We start from the raw sequence: 27,161 nt of genomic DNA, 5'->3' as shown, positions 1-27,161 counted from the left end.
ATGGGTTGGAAATGTGAGATGAATCTTCACTGCAAACACACTCAACAGGCTGCTGGTAATTATACTTGCTCATCCTGCTGCTGACAACACCACGTCTAGTGTTAGCCAAGGGTTAACAAATTGTGTAGGAAGAAATCAATGGATTTCTTAAAAAAAAGAGAAAAAAAACCCTTTGAACTCTGTGAATAATAAAAGAAGTCAACAATGCCTACTTTCACGAACCACTTTGAGATCTGTAAATTAACGTTTACAGAAGAGTGTAAATCTTATTATTTATTTAAAGGCTCTCACATTTCCCTTCACTTCTTCTCTTCTTCCTCTTCCTCATTACTTGTTTGTTGGGAAGATGTTGTTTGCATTCATGAATATGTGTCCAAAGTGGGAGACAACAGGAGGATGTGGAATATAAGCTTGGTTGTGAGAGTGAACAGGAGCAGGGAGGAGAAGGGGGTGTGGGATGGGGGCGAGGTAAGGGGAGAGACTGTAAAAAGAATAAGGAAAGGTTAGCAGGAGGGGAATAATATTGGATTTCTTTTGTGATTAAAAATGTCTTACCCTAAAGCATCATGACATCTATGTTTTGGGGTTGCTTTATTTTAATGGCCATTTCTTAAACCTTTTAGTTAAACATTAATGACAAACAATAAAAGTTTAGAGCAGCTATGATAAGAAAAGTTTTAAAAATTATCTTGACTTCAGTTGTCAAAGCATGTGATATGATTCATGTTTTTAGCATTCTAGCTGATCAAACTCAGGCTAGTGCTGGTCCATCTTTTCCACACGTGCAGTGTTTTAGTCTTTGCCTTTTTGCCTGTGCTATGCCACCCCCAGGACAGGGGTGGAAGCTCTTGGGTCTCTGCAGGGCTGGGCAGAGCTCCCACCGCCCCGAACCCACCGTCCCCCCACTCCTGGGCTGCAGGCTGTGGATGAGCAGTCCCTTACATTTTGGTAGATGTTGAGAATGGGTACTGATATATGTTAGTAGCAAAACATCCACTAAAAGGGAAGTTAAAATACTCCAGGAAGAATAAAAACAATCGTAAGATGTGACTTTAATGGAAAACATAGCCATCACAGAGGATGTGAACAAAATAACCCCCCTAACTTGTAGCCCAAGGATGCATTTGTACTGACAAAAACATTTGAGTCACGGTTGTAATGAGAATGAACTGGTTCTATGGTGAAGGGGCTGCTCAGTTATTATAAGACCAAAACAGAGTCCCTTTTTCCTTTCAGACCCAACTATCTGCCTAAAATTGTTGGCCATATTAGTCCTTCATAAAAACTGTCTTTCCGATATTGAAATATTTATTTTCCTTTTTTTATCTGTTCCTGTAGTTTTTGTCTTTGTGACTCCCTCACTCCACATTTTACTTCCTCCTCTCATTCCTGGCATTGGCTCTGTTGAATGCTGCCTCTTTATGACTTTATGCATCACTCAGCTCTAGAAGTATGCTAACTACCATAACTTCATAAATTTTTTGCGTGTCACTTACGTGAGATAAAACGCACAGTGCTGTAATACAAAACCTTGTGATAAGCTGCTGGTTCTTTATACATTAAATTAGGTGTTTTCTTATATCTGTGAAAGTAGTCTTAGTAGGAGTTCTTTACTATTTCCAACAATTGTAGAAATACTGGGAAAAAAATGCTCTGAGGATGCATTGCAGCCATACCCACCTGCAGCAGAGTACGGGATAGCTAAAAGCAGACAATTTCCTGATAGGCCTCAAAGGTTCAAAGGCAAATTTACACTTCTTAATGGAAAATAAATGGATTAATCAACTACAAAGTTGTAGCGTTTGCATTCTGTTCCAAAATCAAAGCATTCTATGTAATGTCAGGGTCAGAGTCTGCTACAAATATTGATTCCTAGTAAATAACCAGCTGTATATCAATGTGGAATTTAATATGCACAAACACATCTGACTGGGTGTTTTCATAACAAATTGCATTGTTAAAATGTTTACATGTAGAATATTTTTCAAACAATAGGAAAAGCTGGGACTTAAATTCTTCCAGGTAATTGCAGAAAGAGGGAAGGTGTTCTTCAGCGGAGATGGGGTAAGTCCTCAAACAAATAACTGTTCTGGATGTAATTCATATTGAAATCAGCACTTGTCTCTCTCTTTAATGATCAGTGGTTTACATATCCAGAAGAGGAAAGGCTAATTTACAATAATGCAGTTTCCAACTAGATTTGTTCAAGCTTTCTGAGCAAGTTAAAATGGACAACGTTGTTTCCAAATGATGGAAACAATACCAATTATCTTCAGTATAGAACCATGTAGCTGTTTTCTAGAGTCCCAGCATCTTGAATGCACTGGAAGTGTTTAGCTGTGCATTCTTTGCATTTGTGGAACATTGAAAATTAAGTTAAACTGTAAGAGAGAGATTATTTCTCCTGATGTTAGCTGAGAGTCTTGCTCATGCTGGCTGTCTTTTGAAGCTGTGTCTACTGAAAAAGCAAATCTCATAATGTGAATAGTATTGTCAGTGATGGATGGCAATTTCTTTTACTTCCCTTTAATGATTTTGATTTTAGTTCTGACTTAGGTACACGTGGTTTACTGTACTAGGGCCTGGGTCTTAGAGCTGAGTGGGGTTGACACTTGCACAGTGAGTCTCCTATTTGTGTGGGAGAACTGTGAGGGAGCTTGTAGCACAGATCTCTGTTATGGAGACACGTTTCCTGCCTGTGTTATAACTTCTTGCAACATATAAGAGTGACTGGACAGAGTTCACCGCTCACAGAATATGCACATGCCAGGAATTTTTTCTCGTTCTGTGTTTGAGACATTTTCTGTGGTTGCACCTCCTGCTGAGTGCTAGACTATCGCAGGTACTTTTCCAAGTAACTGCGGAGTCATCCAGCACCTTTGTGGTAGGAAATAAGGACCCTTGAAATTTGCTCGCTTACTTTGATTTATTAAATATTCCCTATCCAATAATATTTTTTTGAAATCAGGTCAGTTGCTTCAAGGCAAGCTCTAAAAATGGGTGAAAGAGCATTGGGTTATTCTTCCTTAGCAGCAGCATCTTTTGAATCTGTGCCAGATGGATGAAAACTGCTCTGGACTATCGCTCTGATGTGCTGTCCTGTGAAGAATTTCAGCCTCTTCTGCTCTGATCCTGCATGAGGGAAAGGCTTCTGGGACAAATAACACCCACCTTCATTCCTTGTGGCTGGGAAAAGAGTTTCAGGCTCCTTATGGAGGCTCCTCTGGACTGACTCTGCAGAAGGTCCACCTCGGACTTCCAAAGGCAGACTGCAGATCTGCCTTTGCATGAGCAACTGTTTTTTCTTTCCTGAGATTTTTTTTGGGATTGCTCCCTTCCTAAAACATTAATGTGGTCAGCACATAGGATTGTGCTTAGTAAATGGAATGAGCAGCGTCGGAATAAAAATGCTGTAGAAGACATCACCACGCTGTGGTTGAGTCCGCACTGGGTACCTGGAACATGCCCATCTCATACCTGCTCACTGTCAGAGCTGGGTTTCACAAACAGTGACTCAGAAGAGAAGGAGCCACAGCTCAGAGAAGCACAAGGATTCCCAGTTAAGAGCTTCTTCTGATTACCTACATGTAGGACATCAATGAAAACCTACTATTTTTAGGTGCAACATTAAAGTACATTTCTGTTAGGAAAACTGAGCCTGTGAACCACCAAGGTGGACCTTGAGTCCATTTTCTGTCACTTCTTTCCACTTTGAACTGTTCTCTGCATTGCAAGGAAGGAAAATCAGTTTCAGCAGCCAGCTCTGTGCAAACTGCAGCTGAGATGGTGAGACAGGGCTGGTGCTTTCACCCTTGAGGAATGGGGGGCAGTGGGGACCAGCAGAGCCACCGTGGCCACGGGAGGTGCTCGGCGGTACAGCTGCCACGATGTGATGCTGCGTATGGGGCTGCAGAGGTTTTTACGATCCCTACTTATTAAACATTTCTGATGCTTAAGAGGGGAAGACTAAGATCTGACTCACAGCTCCAAAGGCTCCGTGTCTCTGCGGGACTGAAAGGTGCAAAAAGCAAGAGTTTTATTTTTCTAAGTTACTAAGTCACTAAGCTGCTGGCAGATATGACTGTGTACATGCAGACAAAGCAGATCTGCTGATTAGGCTGCTGGCTTACAGCTTATTTTCTCAGTATAAGTTTCCTGTTGAAACAGTAAAAAATTCAGATATACTAAAGCTACAGTACCTAATGCAGATACCCCTCCAGCTCCTCACTGAACTTATCAGTAGAACAGACAGCAATGCTGGTGACTGCTTTGTCTCATCTGTAATACCTTACTCTATTTATTGAATAACATATCTATATATCATACAGTCTTCTTCCTTTCTAGCACTCGGAATGCAATTAGCAAAGGTGTCCTTACATCTTTAAATCTCATTTAGAACAAGAGCCACAGCCAAAATGCTAATGAGCTCACCTTAATTGTAAACACTGGACACTGATAAGAATGAAACTCCATCCTCGGTTCTCAGAGAAGTTCTTAAGTGTTTCCTACTTACACTGCTTTTTATCTGATTCTCCTTCACTTCTGTTCTTAGGCAGATTAATAGGCACCTGAACAGACAAATAGCAGTACTACATCTCTTTCACACCCTTTTGACAGACTTTTGAGATTGCAAAATATTTTTGGAAAATTATTATTGGAAAAAAGATTACTGAATGATCAGGTGGATGGCAGTTTTTCAGGCTGGAACAAAGCGTTCCCCAGCATTCACATGAACACATTAGTAGCTCATACTTAAATGCTGATGGGACGTTTTTTAGAATGTGATAAGTGTGAAATAGCCGGTAGTTTTATCAGTCTTGGTTACTGCCCACTCCTGCTAAAAAAAAAGTTGATTGTGATCATTAAGTTGCAGGTAGGCAGTGCCTCTGGACTGTAAAAATAGGAATGTTAGTGCGCGGTGATGAAAGCAAACTTTGCTCAACACCTGTCTATATATATTGCAGGTTTCAGTGGCTGCCCAGTTGATCTGTTCGCTCTGTTGTCTGGGAAGAAAGAAGTGGTAAGTAAGAACAACCAAGACAAAGTTTTCTTCTTTTTTGTACTTGCTTAGATTATAAATCCAAACCTCTGCTTTTGCAGCTCAGGGAGTAGCAACAGAACTAACGTGGGGAACTGGAGTGGACATGTGAAATGTCATCTGCTTGTTAGCATTTTCACCTTGTGTTCTTTCAACTGCATTTATATTTTAAGGAAGTGATAAAAAAATCATAGTTCTAGGCACAAACTGGGCTACTTTTTGTCTGCAAGTAACTACATTTATTTTGATGGAATACAACAATGAAAAAAGCATTGTATTAGTAGCTGTCAGAAACAAAACAAAACAAAACAAACTGCCTATACCATAAGGAAGTATTGTTTCAACTACTATTTGGATTGAAAAGAATCAAGATTTTAAGCTATAGTTATCAATGGTATTGGATACTGGAAAATGTCTAGGATATGATTAATGAAACATTGGAAGGAAACACTGTCTATGTGTTAGCATAGATAGTGTGTAAAGTCTGTGTGCTGCGCTATGGCCGTGTCAGGCTGTTCTTGATGGAAACATTTTCTTATGCTAATTTGGTTTGATACATGGAGGTAAAAGGAATACATTAGTCTAATGCAGTTAGCTCAACTAATGTGGCAGTAGGCAGAAATCAGCTGGTTTCTCAGTAACTTTTTTTAGCAGCTCTTCCATTAGATCAGTAAGTCTTTTAAATGTCATTACTTTTTCCTCTCTTGATTCTTTACTGTGTGTTTGGGATGGGGTAGATCTGTTGTATTTCCTTATTGATGGAATTGTTTCGTTGTTGTTTTATTCTAAAAAAGTAATTGTTTTACTAAAATACCTAGCAGGTATTTCAAGCAGTTCACTGATGTTTCTCTGCTCTGGCTCCTCAGTGTCCAGTGCTTTGCTTGGATGTGAATGCAAAAACTGATGTTTGGGATTTGTTTTCTCTCTGCACTTGCTTAGAAATGAGTTCTCTTTACTAGTTTGTTTTATAGGTTTTTTTAAGTTTTGCTGTGTGTTAGATTCAAACTTGTGAGCAGTAAGTCTCAGGCATCCATAGGAATAAACAGTGAGCACAATGCTCATTTTTTCTTAGCTTTCACATATCTAGTTTTTCCTTTACCACCACGTTAGTTGAAAGGTTACATCCTGGCTAAGCCTGATAACTTATTCAGAGAAAAAACCCCAAGGAAGCGGCTGGTGCCAGAGCAAATACAAGACTTACTCCTAGCAAGGCTGAATCATTGTTGGTGTTTATTGAAGTTCTTGCCTGTTCTCTTGCACCTGGGGCTTTCTGGATGCCATGGAACACGTTCTGTGGCAAAATTATCTACTGATGAAAAGCTACTGAATTAATTTGTGCTGGCTGAGGATACATAATATGCTTCTGTATCCAAAATGATACATTTTGAGGGGGGAAAAAACCACAATATTTCTTCAAACTGTGTATAAGAAGGATTGCTATGTAGCTTGGTATTTACTCCTATGAAGTATGTGTGGTAAATATTTGTATTTACTAAGTCATATATCAGATTAACTGATAAATCCCTTTTTAACACAAAAAGCATAGCACAGTGGTAAATGACAAGAAAGTGATGTGTGTTTGTAGAAAAGCTGAGAGAGAAGGAGAGAGCAAGAGAGAGGAAAGTCTGGCTGAACCCAAAACCTGATTTGGAGCTGCTTAAGCAACCTGTAGGCACATGTATAGTCACACTGGCATTTGTAGTTGGTTTTGAAAATGTTGTTGTTTTCTCCAGAGCATTTATTTCATCTTGTTCTGGCTGGGTCTGCTCACCTAGAGGTTAGATTTCTTTAAGGGTTATTGCTTTGTAGTTCTTATTTCAGGCACAACGTGGCCTTTCAGTGAGCTGTCACGGGTGGAGAGGTACAAACAATACCATCCAGGCATGTGCAAGTGGTAGTTCATACTCTCCTTGTTAAGTGCAGCAAAAAACAGATTTACAACTGTTTCTGATTTAAAACTGAAAAGCACCGAAACTGAAAAGCACTGAGAGTCTAGCCCTGCAACCGAGGCAATGCTGTTGCAGTCCAGTGAGTCACCCAGGAATGCAATATAGGGCACCTGCATGACACCTGGTGTTGCTCAGATAATTCCCCAGAGACTTTAACTCTTTGAAATGCTGCCGAGAGTGAGTGAATATGGCTGTAGATGCCACAGGAGCCCACTTTGGTTTTGACTTTCTCTCACATTTTATTTCGTAATTTGAATGCCATAATTTCCATCTATCTCCTTCTTAGGAGCCGGAGGTTTCGGTTTCTTTTGGAGTTAGAAAGGATGTCACATGTAGTTAGCATTTTCCGAAGGCGAGGAAAGACTATACTGACACCGAAAGGAGTACACACGATGGTGTGAGAGGATTTGCTGCACGGTTCACCAAAACGGACTGGATTACAGTTTGTGCAGGCATTAGTTTTCAGACCTTTGCAATATGCATAGCATATTTTGACCTGCCACTTTCAGGAGGAAATGAGCTCCCATTTCAGTGCAGCTCCTACCAGGTGGATATTCAGAGCAACCGTGCTTATCTGGATGCAAGCTCCACAAATCCGCCCCGGGTGCAGGCATCCCGGGTGCAGGCATCCTGGCCGAGGTCCTGCCAGCTGAGGCAGGAATGATACGCGTAGCGCTGAGACACCCAGGCTGGCATGGGGATGGGCAGAGCTCATCACTCCGGGCACCTTGTCCAGCAATTGTGGCTCTCCTGCCTTTGGACCTGGATTGGTGCATCCAGCCGAACCCAGCTCCTTGTTGTGGTGTGCGTCGGTCGTTGGCCCGTCCTTTACCCATACTCTAACGTGTTCCTTTGCGGTATAGTTATGTCTTTGTTGTTCAAAATTAAGCCGCGCTTAGGGTTCTCATTGTCATTTATATCTTGCGTCAAATGATGTTGGTCTTTTATGCCACACTCCACGTCAGCCTTTCCAAAGGCACAGCTAATATGGGCTGCCAGGGAATGATGCAGTTGCCCCACTGCTCCGGCCCTCTGCAGCACCCAGATTTTCTTCTGAGCATTTTCTCAAGATGGTAATGTCTGTATTTGGGCCAAGGAAGAATCATTTGAAAGGAAAACTGTAGAATGTAGATCATCCTGTAGCACAGCGATTAATTAACAGTAAGTAGCTGTGGCCAGGACTCCAGTAAACAGAGTATCAAGTGGCTGTAAACTATCTTCTCAGCTGCTCCTCTTAACAAGAGTTGGGATCTGGAGAAAGCTGACAGCTCTGGTAGCATTGAAAGGATCTAAATGGTTCTGCTTTCATCAGTCCTTGATACCAATCACACGGAATGGGCTGTTCTAGTAATACCTCTGCAAACCCAAATGCACAAGGCAAATACTGTAAGGACCTCCGGTATTCAAGTCCACCTTCCCAAATCAGAGGTTAGATAGGGCTCATACGAATAATAGTATATACATATGTATAAAAATCTTCCTCCACAGAGGCAGTCCACTCTCATTTGATGGTATTTAATCACACAAAGCAAAACCAATAAGAACACATGACATACCTGTGGGATCCCGAGCACCTCAGGAACATGGGAGATGATAGGAAAAAATGCCCTGCTTGAATGGGGAGAGTTTATTTAGGAGACATAGAGGCTGAATGTCTGCTGAAGTTTTCAAGCTCCAGTTTCTCCAGCGAATGCAGCAGCTCAGTTTCCATACAGTAATCATGCGGGCTGAATCCTTCCTTTCCATAATGAATGTAACAGAAGATCTGTAAGCATGGCATCTCTAAGGCTGGTGGTGTCCAGCGTATTCTGGGTCTCTCCATGTTGGGAATATGTTGTCAATGCAACTTCACATCTGAATTTTCAACGCATTTTCATGATTGCATTTCACTTAAGCAGCACTCGTGCCGAGCAGTTATTTTTCTTAGAGCTCTTTCAGTGCTGAATGTGTATAAATGAAACTTGTTTAACAAGACGGAGGTGTTCTGACATGGGTGGGGCTTGGAGGTTGTTCTGGCATGGGTGAAAATATGAGAATTTGCTCCAAGCAAATGGAAACCCTTGTTGAAACAAGCAAGAAATTTTTTTTTCTGTCTGTTCTGAGATCTTTCGCTGTGTATCTTGGGAGCTGATCTGGATCTTATGCCACAGATAAAGAATGTGTAAAAGCATATCTTTTGCTAATGGGATTGTAGAATAATTTTTCCCGCTAATGTGGAAGGGAAGATACTCTTTTCTTTGTGGAATGCCAGAAAACAACACCCGCCTCAGTTACAGTAAGACATGAGTGATTTTGTGACGTTTCCTTCCCAGCTAAAGGAGGAAGATGTGTGACTTATTGATGTGGACAGAGACAAAACATTTTCACCATCAGCTACATAAAGGATTATGATTAAATGAACGATTAATTATACTGTCTCAGAGTGGCTGCTAAATGCAAGTGAACCTTGTTTACAGGAGCATGATACCAACTCTCACACGGACTTTGGATGCTGGGCGCAGGCGCCCTTTTTACAAGGAGCATTGCAGGCAAATTAGCTCATGGGTGTTTCAGCCGCATGGGTGTCAGACGTGGTGGCCACGGGGCAGCTTTGCCCGTGGCACTGACCAACTCACGTGGCAGAGAGGGTGGAAGAGACAGACCAAGGCTGAGGCTTTTCTGGGTGGGGTTCACTTCTCCCATCCTTTTCGGTCGCACTGGCTGAGCTAGCCAACAGCCTTACAAGCCTGGAAGTGTAGAAGTATTGTCTCATATTGCTGTGGCTCCCCATGGTCACCTTCCCCCTCTTTCCTGTCCCTCCCTCTGGCTTCCGATATTGGTGAAGTGAATAAGTAGGACCCTTCCAGGTTTTGGTTCAAGGAACAGCTGTCTCTTCCTCTTGTGCCTGGTCTGTCGCATGTGCTCATACCTGTGCTGGCAGGATTTGGCCGTGTGATGTCTTACTTTTTAAGTTATTATTTATTAATATTACAATGCATATCAAATGTGCTCAAAGGAGTCAGGAAGGAAGAGGTTCAGACAGAGAGCCTACGTGAGGTGGGCGAGCCTGACCTTACTGCCACTAACTCAGCTTCACTTGAAGCATCAGCTGTGAGTTGCAGGCAAATAAGAGACCTGCAAATAGCCACTGCTGTCGAATTATGCTCTCGTCCAGTCATTCAGCAAGCACCAATCTGGGGCTCAAAACTCAGGGTTCTTCCTCCACTTTGTCCAGAGTCACATTCCCCTCCATGCTTCCATGGGAATGAACCAGTAAAAGCAACAAGATTGTGTTTGGCATAAGCGTCCAAAGCTAGACTGTGCTTTAGGGAACAACTTTCTGTGCTGAGGTCTGTGTATTGAATTACCAATTTGGTAAAGGCAGTCAGCTAAATCCAGAAGGTGGAAGAAAGTAAAACAGTTTTCTGATATTTTGCTGAAAGGACATAAAAGGAATTAAAGAAATGCCTAAGATTTGGAAAGCAGAGTAATCTTTGCTCTCATGACAGTTAAAAGTGAAAAAAAATATAGGCATGAGATGGATTTTCTTTTTTTAATTGGGTAAATTGCACAAATAAATCAACCGTGTGATTTAAAAAAATAACTGAGAAATCAATAGTACAAGTGAAGGAATAATTCATAAAGATTAGTCAAAAGCTACGTTCAAGGACAAATTGCTTCCACTCTGTTTCCACCTCTTTTGCTCTTAATCATATCTCTCACATACTCTGTTGTGAGTTGAATATTTTGACTGCATGCGCATTTTAATCAGCACTATGTTGTTAGTCACAGATCATGGCTCCCTGGCCTGAGGTGGAAAAGCCTGAAACCAATAACTATATTGGGGACTCTTCCAAACAAAACCAGAACATGGCTGGGAAAGAAGGAGAAAATCACAAAGGTAATGTGTGCTCAGCTGTGACTTACAGAGATATATGTTTTGGGGCTCCTTGGAGAAGATAGAAGGTAATTAAACAATTTTAAAAATGTTCTATTTCTTCAGGCAATGTGGCTTCACTTGGAAATAAAGGGGAAATTCAACCTGCATTTTCCACAATAGCCTTGATAGATGAGACAAGGCCAGAAGATGACCCATGGGCTCTGCCAGAACTGCAGGACACTGGGGTCAAGTGGTCAGGTAGCCATTTCTCAGTAAATAAGTTACCTGCATTTATTTTTTCCATCAGTCCTGCTCTCTTTGTCTCGGTTGTTTTTCTGAAATGATACTTGCTGAAAAATTGTATTTAAGATTTGAGGAGTTTTCAGATGTAGGCTTACACTCTGTCTCACCTTCCCCAACAGAGAATGAGGATATTATATTTATTCAATTAAGAAGAATCTGGAAATCATGCTGCTTAGCCTCCTTAAAACACAGGGAGATATATGGAAAACAATAAAAAATAATATGATTTTATATCCAGGCTCCTATTGGCCTTTCTTTACTCAATAGTGTGACTTTGTAAAACTGAGGGTAAATCTCAGGCTTCATAAGGCTTTTGTCATATATCAAAAGCTTTCACATGGTAAAACTGGACATAGAATCATAGAATGGTTTGGGTTGGAAGTGACTCTAAACATCATCTGATTCCAACCCCCCTGCCATGGGCAGGGCCACCTTCCACTAGACCAGGTTGCTCAAAGCCCCATCCAACCTGGCCTTGAACACTTCCAGGGATGGGGCATCCACAACTTCTCTGGGCAGCCTGTTCTAGGGCCTCACCTCCCTCATGGTCAAGAATTCCTTCCTTACATCTAATCTAAGTCTTCCCTCTTTCAGTTTGAAGCCATTACCCCTTTTCCTGTCACTACATGCCCTTGTAAAAAGTCCCTCTCCAGTAAATTAACTACCTGCTTCTGCAGTTAAAATTTGATCAAGAAGAACATTCTTTCGGGTTTAATCACACAGTGGGGTCACAACATTGTCTTTGACTTCGTAGTCTCTGCTTGTGCAACAGACTGTTCCAGAGAGAACACCAGATACATCAAGCAAGTCTTTTATGCATAATGTATTTGTTTTGCAGAACTGGATAGAAAAGGAAAAATAATTCGTGTACTCTACGGGATAGGGAAGTTTATTATGCTACTTGGATTACTCTACTTGTTCGTGTGTTCTCTGGATGTGCTGAGCTCTGCTTTTCAACTAGTAGGAGGTATGAAATTGTCTAAAATATCAAGGATAAACTATGAATGAGGCAGTACATTTCATCTGAGTGACTAAATTACAAGTATCACTCTTCAAGAACATTATCCATAGATTTATGTCTTGAAATGTAGATTCAGAGGGAAGTAGCTTTGATTGAAGACTGACCTTCATCTGTTTGAAAAGGCCTTTATTTCTCAAATTCCAAAGAGCTGTTGCTGTAGGGATAATTTGCCCCGATGTCTTAGTAGGTTCCTGTTACTTTAGTGACCATTTACATGAATACATCTGTGTGTAGATCTGTCCCATGTGAAAGACATTTCAACAAGGTGAAATATGAAAATTACATTCTTGATCAAAGCACTGAAATGTCCCCAAAATTCTTCAAAGATGAAAACTATTGAAGTGCGTTTTTTACATTTACCTGTCTCCAAGAGTTGAATTCTGCTGATGGATTCAGAAGTGGTTATCTGAGAAATATGTGAGCTTCTGTGGAAGTATTTTGGATTTTTGGCAACAACAGAAAAAAGAAAGCTAGAGGAACAGAATTACTGAGGATTATTAAAACATTTTTCCTTGATGCTGTAACCAAAAATATCCAGGCAGTAATAACATTTAGATCTACGTATGTGTGGGTTTTTTTGTCCTACAAGTCTTTCCTCTGGCTGTGGTTTTATGTAGTTCTCTGTAGAGTTCAGTAGAGCTTGTTTAGTCACTGAAATGAGAGAATAGAAAGTATTCTTCCATAACTGAGAAGCTGAGAGTTCAGGACCTGAATTTGGATCCCGGGGTTACGTCATCGTGTATGTTTTTTGTCTGCCAAGCATGGCTATATACATATCAATTAAATGGTTGAATGATCTTTAGTTTAGTGCTCTGATAGTTGCTGTGGACTTCACTTGCACTTCCCTCGCTCTGAGAATATGTTTTTTGTAGGTAAAGCTGCAGGGGACATTTTTCAAGATGATTCAGTTCTGTCTAATCCTGTGGCGGGATTGGTGATTGGAGTTCTGGTGACTGTTATGGTCCAAAGCTCCAGCACTTCCTCATCCATTGTGGTCAGCATGGTGTCCTCCACATGTAAGTCTGCTTATAGTATCTTCCTAGAGATCACTCATAAATCTTGGTCTGGGGTGCAAACATTCCCACCTGTGTTGAAGTTGTAAAAGCTTTGAGTCTAAGAGTAGAGACTGCAGATAAAGATTTTCACAGCTGTTGCCATGATATAAAGATAAAATAAAGTAACAACAACAATAATAATAGTAGTAGTAGTAAGTCTGTAACTGCAATGAAAATCATTGGAAGCCTTGGCATTGAATACATTAATTTTGGAAGTATCTTCACACTTTTCTCATGTTAGCCAGTTGCTGTACTTCGTTTGTTTCTGTGGCATCAGTTCAAAATTCTGCAGTAAGTAGGAAAACGCCTGGGAAGGAAAAGACTTTGTCTTACTCTGGCCCTCTAACACGTGGTGAAAAGAGACAACCATAGGCTGCAGTTTCAGTGGAGATCGCAGGACTATGGGACCACCAGGTTCCCAAGGGGCTCGATTAAAGCAAACATACCTGGATTGGAGCGCCTAATCCCAGTGACATCAAGGGAAGTCAGGGTTCTAGTGACATTGACAGATGTTAATTTTCATTGGAGCAAAGAGCTTGCTGATTATCGGATTTTTTCATTCAGTGCTTCCTTTTCTGTTTTTTAGTGCTGACTGTTCAATCAGCTATTCCTATCATAATGGGGGCAAACATTGGCACCTCAGTTACAAACACGATTGTGGCACTCATGCAAGCTGGGGACAGGAATGAATTTAGAAGGTATTGTACTTAAACACTAGATCTGAAAAGTTGCTTTTCTTCCTTCGTTGTAGGTTTTCTTCTATATTCTCTATCACTTCTACAGCCATTCAACCTTTCTATTGACCAAAATTTCAATGTCTAGTTAGGAAAGTCCTAAGCATGGCCATGGCCCAGGTATAATGCTGTCTAGATATTTGGCTCTGTATACTTTAGGAAAACTATATTGGGTTCCTTTAAAAGTTTTGTGTTTCTTGTAAGAACCCACCATTTTTAACTGGATCTTGCACAAGGATAAATTTTCAACTGCTGCCACTATACCACCCACATTTGATGGTCTCTTAATTATGAGGGCCTGTACAAGAAGTTAATATTACAGTATCTTGGTCTATTCTCCTTAAAAGAGACCTCAGTGTTGAAGGTTTTTTAAGTCTAGAGTAAGAAAGAGCTGGTAACTGTAGAGAAATGAAGTGTCCTGGCTGTCAAATATATACAGTGACAACTTTTAGACTGCTACTTGATGTAATTGCTGGGAGAAATCATGGCTTACTGAAGATGGGCAGTAAACCTGTGAGGGATAAGAGACTTTGGTACCTTGTCATTTATGGCATACCAGACATATGAAATACAGCTAGCCCAAGTATATTTCCCCAAGATTTACTGTCCTGAATCTTTGGTTGTGCTATTCTCTGTCGCTTAAATTCCAGTGCCAAGGTAGTATGTTAATATCTGTTCAGGAAAATAATTTAAATAATAACGAAAAATAAGCTGATTTTTAACATTCATTAGCACCATTAACAACCACTTCAATCTGTAAACTGAAGGTGGTAGCACTATCCATTTTGTTGGCCTACTTTGAATGTTTCCCCTTAATATTTGTTGGCCTGCTTTGAATGTTCCCCCCTGATTTACCCTCAAGCAGTTTTTCAGTGAGAACCGAAATTACAGGATTAGCATTTCAAGGAGTTTTTCCTCCAGATTTTATTCCTTCATTACACTTAATTTAAGGAGCTGTATTTTAAAACAAATACAGGCAGATTGCAGGGAATTAAGAGGACCACAAGCAGCTGCTAGGAAGGTGGAAAAAGTGCCTCTGAGGGAAGAGCTGTGGTTCCTCAGGCTCTGGAGGAGAAGCTGGAAGGGAGCTGTACACCAACGATTTGCAAGAACATGTTGAGAGGGCTGCAAAGAGCTATCTTCCCCCATGAGTCAGGGAGAACAGGTGCCAGAGGCAACTCCTGGCCGAGGATTAAAAATGTACCAGAAACGCATGAGAAGCAAAACCAACTTCTTTCTTCAGAGAAGTACTCTTAGCAGCCTCCTGTTAAGGACCACTTTTGCCTTTTCTAGTTTGTCTTGTTTCACTCAGTTGGCTGGCTCTTTCACTGGGTCAATGGTGTGGAGATGACTTAGTGCTCTATAGCAAAGCAGCCATCTCCTGTGACCCCAGAAATGAAATGACTCCCATCTTGAACTGGGCTTCATCCCCACCTCTATGATTTCATTTTTAATTGGTGTTGTGCACGTGTTATTTAATTAAAAGCAGCTCTGTTGTTTAATTTATTCTTGCAGGGCCTTTGCTGGGGCAACAATCCATGATTTCTTTAACTGGCTCGCTGTGTTTGTGCTGTTGCCCATTGAAGTAATTTCTGGCTATCTTTACCATCTCACCAATGCTATAGTTGAGTCCTTTCATCTTGAAAGTGGTGAGGATGCCCCTGAGCTACTAAAAGTTATCACAGACCCCTTTACAAAGCTCATCATTGAGGTAAGTTCTTTCTGTCTTCAAGGAAGGTGCTTTCTTGGTTTATTCACAGCTAGTCAGAATATGAGGGAGGGGCTCCCATTCACTTCCCTCTGTCCTAGGGGTAAAGCTCATTAGCAGAAGGATTCTTCTTTTTATTGACATTTCATAACACCTCAGCTGCATATGTCGTGTTTCTGTTTCCCCCGCATTTCAGCTCCTCCTAGCTAGGAGGACTGAGAAGGCAAGTGAGGACAAGTACAGCCACACGGGATGGATGGGATGGCAGCCTGTTGCCTAGACATTGGCAGATAGCACTAGCTGAGACAACCTAGCACATCTAGAAGACCTGCATAAGACTTGAAGACACGACACTGAAATTACGGGAAACTCGAGCACGTCTAGAGGGACAGCCAGAGGCCAAAGGGGATACGCACAGCTCCTAAAGTGACAGTAAATGCATTTAGGCAGTTGTGTCAGAGTAGTTATTTAAACAGAAAGGGTGAGATGAGGTGGTGGGTGATTTGGGGAGAATGAGACATGGTGTTTGTGTATGTCAAGTTGTACCTTTTTCTGGGAGTAAACCCCCTCCTACCTGTTGGGCAGCAGCTTCAGCTTCAGAGATGGTCATGCAGGCTTTATGTGGTTGAGCTTCCAAAGAGAATTATTTGAGAAGAGCTGAACAGTGCGATGCAAGTTGGAATAATTTTTTTTTTTTTTTTTTTTTAAAGCTTGATAAATCAGTCATAAATGCAATTGCTACAAATGATGAATCAGCAAAAAACAAAAGCCTGGTAAAGATTTGGTGTGTAACTGAAACCAATGTGGTGAGTATTATGATAAATCCATTGTCAGGCTTCTCAGGAAATATATTACTGATCTGTAGCTGATAATCCTTATCATAGAACTGTGAAATTAGATTTTAAAATAAATTTTCTTTTCAGCAGAAAAAGAATGAAAACAATTTGATGTAGTTTTTCTCCACTTAAAGTGAGGATGTCATACCAGTGGTGGGCTTGACCTGGTTGCTTTTGGTACCATGCAGGCTCTTGCTTATCAGAAGTGGTGGTTTGGAGCCATGCCTTTCACATCCAAATGCCTTTAAACTCTGATACTCCTACTGACTCCCTGAAAGTGGAAAATATCTGCAATATAGGCCAAAGAAAATATATTTTTGGCTACCATTTATCTATTGATCTAGCCAGCTTAATCTTCTGTGTGTTAGTGTGATCTGGTGGCAGCTGGTTATTTGCAGCTTTCTTGGAAAACTGCCCTCAGAGAAAGCCTCTGTGGGGACCAAATCCTGTTCTTCACCCCAGCAACACCGCAGCTGGAAGGAATCCATTGACCAGATTGACACCAATGAGTGTTTTAGTGGAGTGTGGAGCTGAGTGTTTGGTTTGTGTTGTTCAGCTAACTGACAATTAGAGCATTAAATATCCCTTGGATCTCTAATGAGACTATTCTACTTGTTAGTATGTATATAAGGTAATTCCCGAAGTCCTGAGGCATCAACAACTTGGATGAGGGAATTGAGTGCACTGTCAGCAAGTTTGCTGATGACACCAAGCTGGGAGGAGTGGCTGACACGCCAGAGGGCTGTGCTGCCATCCAGCGAGACCTGGGCAGGCTGGAGAGTTGGGCGGGGAAAAATTTAATGAAATATAACAAGTGAAAATGTAGAGTCTTACATCTGGGCAGGAACAACCCCAGGTTCCAGTACAGGTTGGGGAATGACCTATTAGAGAGCAGTGTAGGGGAAAGGGACCTGGGGGTCCTGGTGGACAGCAGGATGACCATGAGCCAGCACTGTGCCCTTGTGGCCAAGAAGGCCAGTGGCATCCTGGGGTATATTGGAAGGGGGGTGGTTAGTAGGTCGAGAGAGGTTCTCCTTCCCCTCTACTCTGCCCTGGTGAGACCTCATGTGGAATATTGTGTCCAGTTCTGGGCCCCTCAGTTCAGGAAGGATGGGGAACTGCTGGAGAGAGTCCAGCGCAGGGCCACGAAGATGATGGAGTGGAGCATCTCCCTTATGAGGAAAGGCTGAGGGAGCTGGGTCTCTTTAGTTTGGAGAAGAGGAGACTGAGGGGTGACCTCATCAGTGTTTATAAATGTGTAAAGGGTGAGTGTCACGAGGATGGAGCCAGGCTCTTCTCGGTGACAACCAACCGTAAGACAAGGGGTAATGGGTTCAAACTGGAACACAAGAGGTTCCACTTAAATTTGAGAAGAAACTTCTTCTCAGTGAGGGTGACAGACACTGGAACAGGCTGCCCAGGGAGGTTGTGGAGTCTCCTTCTCTGGAGACATTCAAAACCCGCCTGGACACTTTCCTGTGTAACCTCATCTGGGTGTTCCTGCTCCGGCAGCGGGATTGGACTGGATGATCTTTTGAGGTCCCTTCCAATCCCTGACATTCTGTGATTCTGTGACAATATAGCGGAGGTTAAAATTAAGTGCTTGGGTTTTTAAAGGAGCCCAGCTCCTGTTGAATGATGGTCTGGATGGCCAGTGAAATGCTAGCTATGGAGACAGTGCGGAGCAGGGCTGTGCTAATGTGAAACTGCTCAGGTTACGCTGTGGAGGAGCTGGGTATTTCATCTCAGGGGAGATATGATGCTCCCAGACCCCAGCCAACACTTGGCTACCCCTTCCCTGCCTCGGCAGCAAGGTCAGACCCCTGAGTCCTACAGCCCTCCCACTCTTAGAAGACAAGAACCTACCCAGAAAGTGTAGGCTGAGTGTTACATTTCCATATACACAATTCTTTCTGTGTTTGTCTATATTTTGGCTGTGTAACTACTGCCCAAGCATATAGTCAAATTACAAAAACACAAGAAACCCCTATAAGCTTGACTTGAACTTGGCAGGGGGAAGAGGAAGATTGTTTAAATGATTTACATTCCGAGTGGGTTAAAGTAATTCCTGGCAAAAAATGATTAAACAGACTGATGGCAGGGATAAATACATGCAGACCCCATATGTTTAAAGCAAGACACAAGGGTAAACATTCTGATCTGATGCAGCTGCTTTGAAGCTCACATGGCTCAAAAATTTCAGGAAGGCAAGAAAAAACATTGCATTGTGTTTGTAAAGGCATATGTGTTGGGGCAGGCTGGAGACCAGGTGCTCCCTGAAGATGTTGGGGCATTGGATCCAACCCCAGCTTCGCCCATCAGCTGGAGTGGGAGTGCAAATGTGGGTGTCTGCAGGCAGTGCCCAGCAAGAAAATATGATTTCTCCAGCCTCCTTTCTGTAAAAGACTATCACTTGAACACGTCCTAAAGATACCTCCTGTTCAGCAGTGTGGTTCAGAGTCCATTTGGCCACTAGCTGCTGTTGTAGGGAAGTACAGTTCCATCAGCAAACTATTCCTCAATCTGTGTAACAACTTATGGACCTGGCATCAGAATGTGATACATCTGGGCTAGGAGCTCTTAGAAGCAAGGTTTTATTGCAGTATAAACAGAAATTCAGGTTCAACTCAGTAATACCAATGATAATTAAAGTGATAGTAATTAGCTCTTAGGTAGCATTGGAGCTTTAGAAAGGGAAGTGGTAGCAGCGCTTCTGAATCTACAGATAGGAAACAAGGCACAAAAGGGCAGTGTGAGCAGCTTGTGCTCATCGAGCAACAGGGTCTGCACTAGTATTGTAGCATGCTGAATCACAGTCCCGTGTAGTACTTACCAGACCATTAGCTGCAGCTAAGATGACAGTAAAGGGGTCTTTTTTTGACCTGAGGAAGCTGTGGCACTGGCTGGAGAAGGAATGCCACTGCTGCTGCCGAACATCAACCTCTTTCTACAGACTCTGACATCATTAGTTAAGGTTCTTAGCTACTGATGGCTTGGTGCTATGGTTATTACAATGAAAAAGGTTTCAGGGGTATTTTAATTTTTAAATGTCGTATTGATTGACTTAAGTAACAGCACAACCATTTATTTTAAGAATGTAAAAAATTTTGTTTTGTCATCTATGTGGTGCCAGCTTACAAATCCACCTTTAGTTGATGAATGCTTGGTTTCAGTAAAAACCTAGAACTTTGCATGTGCTCTTATTGAACTGTTGTAAGTGACTGAAGTATCTGCTTTGGTAATCTTTAGACACTGCAGAATGTCACAATTCCATCTTCAGAAAACTGCACATCTCCTGACCTTTGCTGGTCTGAAGGAAATTCAACGTGGACCATGAAGAATGTAACTGAAACAGAAAATATCAGTAAATGTAAGTAGCAGAACTATTTCTCCTTCAGTAATATCTTTACAAATGTATGGTGATAACAGACCATTTCAGACGTACCTCAAGAGGCACTCACCTGTATATGAACACAAGGTACTATTGCAGGTGCAGCCAGAGCAGCCCCTGCTCTGTTATAGCTACACAGCTGGAGTTACCAGCATCACTGTGATATCTGGCTGCAGATCGGTCTCTTTCCATGCTTCCTGATACCAGTAATTGAGGTCTTCAGTATCATGTCACCCTCACTGTTCGGGTGACTTGGAGCTACAGTTACTTCACTGTAACGGTCGCTTGGATATTTCCATCCCTGTGTATGCCCTTCGGGACTTGGAACAGCCCTTCTCAGGCACACAGCCACCTTTGGGAAGAGCTGACCCACCGTCTGGCTCAGCATGCCAAAATTTTCTCACACCATTGTATTGCCCTCTCTTGCACATGGTCACCCAGCTCCTGCCAGCCCCGCAGGGGTGCCTGCTGTGTATTTTATAAGTGTGTCCATACAAGAGCCCCTCTTGCCCCACTCAGATATGGCTTTTGTGGAGCAAAGGAGGTGGCATTTTTGGTCTTTGCATCGGCTGCTCAAGCTGTGAGTGCTTTGGTCCCATTTTCTTAGGGGCACGTATGAAAACCAGAGCTGGGCTTGGGCTCAGAAGGAAAAATGTAGCTGGGCCAATTAATTTTCCTTTTCTTTTTCAGGCCGGCATCTGTTTGCAGACTCAGACCTGCCTGATCTTGCCATCGGTCTCATCCTTCTGGCTTTGTCTCTGCTTGTTCTGTGCTCCTGTTTGGTGATGATCGTTAAGCTATTAAACTCTGTGCTTAAAGGACAAGTGGCGAGTGTTATCAAGAAGACAATCAACACTGGTAATTATCTGCTTTTCCTGAAGATTATTTTCAGGAGTGACAAGGACATTGAGCACATTTATTGATATCCCCTGTTCTGGCAGATATTATAGAGTAGTTTAAGGAAAACAGTATTAAACTAAAATCACCCCTGCCTCAACATTTTTTCTCCTCAGCATGTTATTTTCTTTCTTTAGAAAAATCTATTAGTGAACAGCTTGCAGCAGATTAACAGCAACAGAGACCAAAGTCCAGGCTCTGTTTCTTGATGTATAATCATTAGCTGTTAGAAATGTAACATTCTCAGCCTCAAAGATAGCGCCAAAGTGCTGAGATCCTGATTGCCTGCCCTGGCACAGAGCCTGCATGTTTCTTCTAAAGTAAGTTGAAAAAAGTTTGTAGTGATTAATAATCTAATACCCTTTGTTTGCCCTATTCCACTCCTTAACCTTCTCTTCAGTAGGATAAGGCAGCCCTGAATAGCGGTACTTGCTGTCTTTCCCTGTGTTCTCCAGCTGTTTTTTCAGCCTGGATCCATTGAGTGCAAATGTTGTGGTGGTGGTGGTTTTGTTGTTGTTTGGGGTTTTTTTGTTTGGTTGGTTTTGTTTTTGTTTGTTTTTGTTGTTGTTTTTGTTTGTTCGTGTGTTGGGTTTTTTTTCTTCACTTGGCTGATTTTTCTTCATCCTCCTTTGAATAGAGAGGAGTCCTGGTAGATCTCCGGTTATGGTTGCAGAGAGGGTTCACAGAAATGGAGAAGGCAACATAGTGGTCCCCATACTGTCTTCTCTTTTCCTGGGCAAAGTAGACTGCCTGAATTAAAAACAAGGGTTAGAAAATAATCAGCTGCCAGTTACTGTTCATTTGGGACCTAGTCTGTCTTCCTCTGTGTCTTCCCAACTGAGTAATTCCTGACTTATCAGCTCACTCATAAATGTGCAGAATACAGGGGACCATTGTGCCTAGGTTATCTAATCAGTGTGATTAGCTTTTCTTTGCAAAAGTTAACAAGTGGATTTTTAGGAGATGATCACCTTGGAAATAGTTAGAACAACTTGACTTTCTCAGGATGGTCTTCAGAGCTTTCTGAAGATCCATTCATGTAGTAGGTGCTTGGTTGCCAAAACCAAGACACTCTGGACACTTAGAAGCTGTTGTGTTGAGCTCTTTGGAAACAGTTCTGTTACTTAATAGTATTACAGCATAAATGCCACCTTGGGTCAGCAAAAATGTCTCCCTAGCCTAGTATTCACCTCAAAGTGTGTTTGGTGGTTGAAAGCTGGAGTACTGGTAAAGTAGAGTAGTAGAACCGACTCTGAGCCAAAATCGTCATGTAAGAGTATTGGAACAGAAGGCTCTTTAGAAGGGACAGGCAGGGGAGATGAGGAGGAGGTGTCACCCTCTATGTCAGTGACCAGCTGGAGTGCATGGAGCTCCACCTGGGGATGGGTGAGAAGCTGGCTGAGAGTTTATGGGTCAGGATTAAAGGGAGAGTAGGGACAGATGACATTATAGTGGGGATCTACTACAGGCACCTGACCAGGAAGACCTAGTGGATGAGGCCCTCTGTAGACAGATAGGAGCAGCCTCATGTTCACAAGCCCTGGTCTTCATGAGCGACTTCAACCATCCCGATATCTGTTGAAGGGACAACACGACAGAGCGTAAGCAATCCAGGACGTTCCTGGAATATGTTGATGACAACTTGCTTCTCCAAATAAGTGATAGAGGAGCCAATGAGGAGAGGCGATGTGCTGGGCCTTGTTCTCACCAACAAGGAGGGGCTGGTGGGGAATGCGAAGCTCAGGGGCAACCTTGGCTGCAGTGGCCATGAAATGGTGGAGTTCAAGATCCTTAGGGCAGCGAGGAGGCCGTACAGCAAGCTCACTACCCTGCACTTCAGGAGAGCAGCCCTTGGCTTCTTCAGGAATCTGCTTGGTAGAGCAGCATGGGATAAAGCCCTGGAGGGAAGAGGGGCCCAAGAAAGCTGGTTAATATTCCAGGATCACCCCTCCAAGCTCAGGAGTGATGCAGCCCAACAAAGAGGAACTCAGGTAAAAACGCCTGCGTGGATGAACGAGGAGCTCCTGGACAAACTCAAACACAAAAATGAGGCCTACAGAGGGTGGAAGCAGGGACAGGTAGCCTGGGAGGAATACAGAGAAATTGTACAAGCAGCCAGCAATCGGGTTAGGAAAGCTAACCCTGATAGAATTAAATCTGCCTAGGGACATCAAGGGCAACAAGAAAAGCTTCTGTAGGTACATCTGGTACGCTGGTAAAATGAAGACTAGGGAAAATATGGGCCCTCTCCAGAAGATAACAGGAGACCTGGTTACCTGGGATATGGATTAGGCTAAGGTACTCAAGGACTTTTTTGCCTCAGTCTTCACTGTCAAGTGCTCTAGTTACACCACCCAAGTCGCAGAAGGCAAAGGTGGGGACTGGGAGAATGAAGAACCACCCACTGTAGGAAAAGATCAGGTTTGAGACTATCTAAGGAACCTGAAGGTGCACAAGTCCATGGGACCTGACAAAATGCATCTGCAAGTCCTGGGGAAACTGGCAGATGAAGTCACTAAGCCACTGTATTTCATATTTGAGAAGTCATGGCAGTCTGGTGAAGGTCCCACTGACTGGAAAAGGGGAAACATAACCTACAGTTTTAAAAGGGAAAAAAAGGCAGACCCAGAGAACTACAGATCAGTCAGTCTCACCTCTGTGCCCAACAAGATCATGGAGCAGATCCTCCTGGACACTATGATGAGGCACATGGAAAATAAGCAGGTGACTGACAGCCAACATGGCTTCACTAAGGGCAAATCCTGCCTGACAAATCTGGTGGCTTTCTGTGATGGGGTTACACTGTTGGTAGATAAGAGAAGAGAAACTGTCATCATCTGTGCGGGCTTTTGCAAAGCATTTGACGCTGTCCCTCACAACATCCTTGTCTCTAAATTGGGGAGACATGGATTTGATGGGTGGACCACTTGGTGAGTAAGGAACTGGCTGGAAGGTTGCACTCAAAAGAGTTGTGGCCAATGGCTTGATGTCTAAGTGGATACCATTGATGAGTGGTGTTCCTCAGGGTTTGGTATTGGGACCGAGTGCTGCTTAACACCTTTGTCAGCAATGTGGACAGTGGGATTGAGTGCACCCTCAGCAGGTTTGTTGACTACACCAACCTGTGTGGTGCAGTCAACGTGCTGGATGGAAGGGATGCCACCCAGAGGGACCTTGACAAGCTTGAGAGGTGGGCCCATATGAACTTCATGAAGTTCAGCAAGGCCAAGTGCACGTTCCTGCACATGGTTGGATCAATGTCCAGTATCAATACAGGCTGGGGGACGAAGGGATTGAGAGCAGCCCTGAGGAGAAGGACTTGGAGGTGTCAGTTGACGAGAAGCTCAACATGACCCGGCAATGTGCGCTTGCAACCCAGAAAGCCAGCTGTATCCTGGGCTGCATCAAAAGAAATGTGACCAGCAGGCTGAGAGAAGTGAAGACTTTTTACAAGGGCATGTAGTGATAGGACAAGGGGTAGTGGCTTTAAACTGAAAAAATATTTAGATTAGATAGAAGGAAGAAATTCTTCACCATGAGGGTGATGAAAGACTGGAACAGGCTGCCCAGATATGTTGTGGATCCTCCATCCCTGGAAGTGTTCGAGGCCAGGCTGGATGAGGCTTTGAGCAACCTGGTCTAGTGGAAGGTGTCCCTGCCCATGGCTGGGGGCTTGGAATCTTGGGATCTTTAAGGTCCCTTCCAGTCCAAACCATTCTATGCATCTATAAAGAGACGATAATAAGCAATATATTTACATCTGAAATACTTAATAGTCTTTTCACTGTTATGGTACTATGTGATCCTAAAGACAATGTTCTCCCTCTTATTTTTTAGATTTCCCGTTTCCTTTCACTTGGTTAGCTGGATACCTGGCTATGCTTGCAGGGGCTGGTATGACCTTTGTTGTCCAAAGCAGTTCTGTTTTCACATCTGCTATTACACCCCTTGTTGGTAAGTTGTCAATACTGTGTTCTTTATCCCATATTTTATCTTGTCTACCATTCCGAAACCACTCAATCCTGTTTATTTTCTCCTAGGCATTGGCGTTATAAGCATTGAGCGTTGTTATCCCCTTACCTTGGGAGCTAACATTGGCACAACCACAACAGCTATACTTGCAGCTTTAGCAAGTCCAGGGAGTACATTAAAATATTCACTGCAGGTCAGTATAAACCAATGCTTCCTTGACTTCATTTAGAAGTTGCAACTTTTTTGAAGAAAAAACTGACAAAATTTGCTGTGATGCAAATATGCCATGGATGTCATGCTTGATTTTGAGCTATTAATGGCAGCTCATTAATTTCAACTACTAGAGAAAAATAACTTTTCATAATCATTCTCAGAATTTTGTTATATAGTAAAATCTTGCTTTCATAAATCGGGTTAGATCTGATTGAATTAATTCAGAGTTGAGACAGGGTTGGCCACTTGTCCCCTTGAGCTTGGAATTCAGTGCCCACATCTCTGACAGCCCTCTGAGGTAGGTCCCTCTGAGGGTTACTAATTTCTGTAAGTTCCCTTCTCAGGACCCTAACTCTATTCATGCATATGGGTGTAGGGACTTCTGTAACCTAAGTGGAGGCTGTACAACCTGTAGGATGGCAAGCTGTCTTCCTACTTGGGGTTGCAGTGAGCATCGTGGCACTCACTTTGTCATTGTAAATCTAATCTGAGTGGGTTTTTTTTAATTCTTTGTTGCCTCTGACTATTCAAAAAGTAGGCAGCCTGGCTTTGGGCTCCCATTTAATACCTGGTAAAGAACATTCCAGGCAGCAAATAACATTTGAATGAACCCTGTACATCAGAGAGTGAAAAGAAATAAAGTTTCCTTTGTGCATAGGACGAATGTTTTTTACTAGCCACAATAAATCAAGAAAATCACACAAGTTATTTTATTGTCCTGAGGCATGATAGAATAGATGTAATCACGAAAAGATACTATCTTGACCAAGCTCAGATTTCGTGATAAGTTGCTGTTTTTATAACACACTTTAAAAATAAACCCCTGTGCTTTCATGTTTACTTTAGTCTGATAACAGTTACAGAATGAAAATAAGATAAAGGTGAGCAGGGAATGTACTGTCTTGTTCGGTATATGCTCATTCTCTCTAAGCAGCTTCTGAAAGCTTTAGCAAGTAGATGTCTCTTGATGCTTATTTTTGAAAAAAACAAAACCAAACCAGTTTTGAAGTATGTGAATGAAATGATTATAAAAGACCCAGACAAAGTCCCATTCCAGGAATCTCCTCAGTGTCCTATAAAATTTTAACTAATTTTTGGAAAATTTGGGTTTGTACCATTAGCAATTTCTCAGTAGCCTGTATGCAATAAATAATGTACACTTCCCATCTTTTAATCAAAAACTGATGGATGCAGAACCCAATAATGAACATTTTTTGTGGCGTTCTCATGACTTACTAACAACAGGGCTCTTTCCTGATAGCTGTTTGCTTTGTCAGCTTTATTTCTTATGTGCTCCATTTCTTGCAATTTTTTAGGGTGAATTTTAAGACTTGCCCATCTGTGGGGAGACACATCGTCCCCTCTAGGCTTGCTTTGTTTCCAGGTGCTGTCCCCTGTTTGTAGGCTGTGATCTTTATGTTTGAGGTATTACCAAGTCCTTGCTTGGTGCTAGGAGAGGCCCTGCAGTGAAATAGCATGAAAGACAAGAAAAAACTGTGGAAATCAAGGCAAGGGGAATGATGGAATCTTAGTGCCATTGGAAGTTATCATGCAAGCAGGAGCATTTAAAGTCATTTTACTCAATGAACTCAAATGTTTTTGCTTTCAGATTGCCTTGTGCCACTTTTTCTTCAATGTCTCTGGGATTATTCTGTTTTACCCAATACCTTATACCCGCCTGCCAATCCGCATGGCCAAGACTTTGGGAAACACAACAGCCAAGTACAGATGGTTTGCTATATTTTATCTTCTCATCTGCTTCTTTCTTTTGCCTTTGTTTGTATTTGGTCTGTCACTGGCAGGCTGGCCAGTCCTTTTAGGTGTTTGCCTTCCCCTGCTTGCTCTTTTTATTGCTGTGGTTGTCATTAATGTTATGCAGTCAAGGAAACCACATTTACTGCCAGAGAAGCTCCAAAACTGGGATTTCCTACCCATCTGGATGCACTCCCTAGAGCCCTGGGACAATATAATTATGTCTATGCTCGCCTTTTGTGGGAAACACTGCTGTGGCTTCTGCAAGTGCTGCAAAGTTAATGCAGAGCAGGAGGGTGCCAAAGACAACCAGCTAAAAACTATGGAGGTTTATGAAAACACCATTGCAATGGCTGATGAAGAAAGAGGTGGAAGAAGAGCACCAGCTGCAGCTTGTGTTGACAAAACAGGCACAAACAACACAGCCTTATAG

At 42.4% G+C, this 27,161-nt stretch overlaps 1 protein-coding gene across 2 annotated transcripts; it reads left to right on the top strand.

The window, feature by feature from the left end:
* Positions 1–27,161, top strand: SLC34A2 (solute carrier family 34 member 2). Of its 2 annotated transcripts, XM_065634418.1 has the most exons (14): positions 1–55; positions 4,965–5,020; positions 10,753–10,867; positions 10,970–11,104; positions 11,988–12,116; positions 13,043–13,186; positions 13,812–13,923; positions 15,475–15,670; positions 16,378–16,473; positions 19,753–19,873; positions 20,585–20,752; positions 24,629–24,745; positions 24,832–24,956; positions 26,586–27,161. In XM_065634418.1, the coding sequence occupies exons 1-14, from the start codon at positions 1–3 to the stop codon at positions 27,159–27,161; spliced, it is 2,145 nt and encodes a 714-aa protein (XP_065490490.1). The 2 variants fall into 2 exon arrangements, with proteins under 2 accessions (XP_065490490.1, XP_065490491.1); XM_065634419.1 differs by lacking the exon at positions 1–55 and having other exon boundaries at positions 4,970–5,020; positions 10,759–10,867.

The sequence above is a fragment of the Caloenas nicobarica genome, chromosome 4, assembly GCF_036013445.1.
Source record: "Caloenas nicobarica isolate bCalNic1 chromosome 4, bCalNic1.hap1, whole genome shotgun sequence".
NCBI lineage: Eukaryota > Metazoa > Chordata > Aves > Columbiformes > Columbidae > Caloenas > Caloenas nicobarica.
This window is presented reverse-complemented; position numbering and strand designations above follow the sequence as displayed.

Bases quoted from the DNA above. Each gene is read 5' to 3' on its own strand.
- SLC34A2 (XM_065634418.1), top strand. From the start codon at position 1: ATGGGTTGGAAATGTGAGATGAATCTTCACTGCAAACACACTCAACAG. The intron at 12,117-13,042 runs GTATGAAATTGT...TGTTTTTTGTAG, and splicing joins TGCTTTTCAACTAGTAGGAG to GTAAAGCTGCAGGGGACATT. The intron at 16,474-19,752 runs GTGAGTATTATG...GGTAATCTTTAG, and splicing joins GTGTAACTGAAACCAATGTG to ACACTGCAGAATGTCACAAT.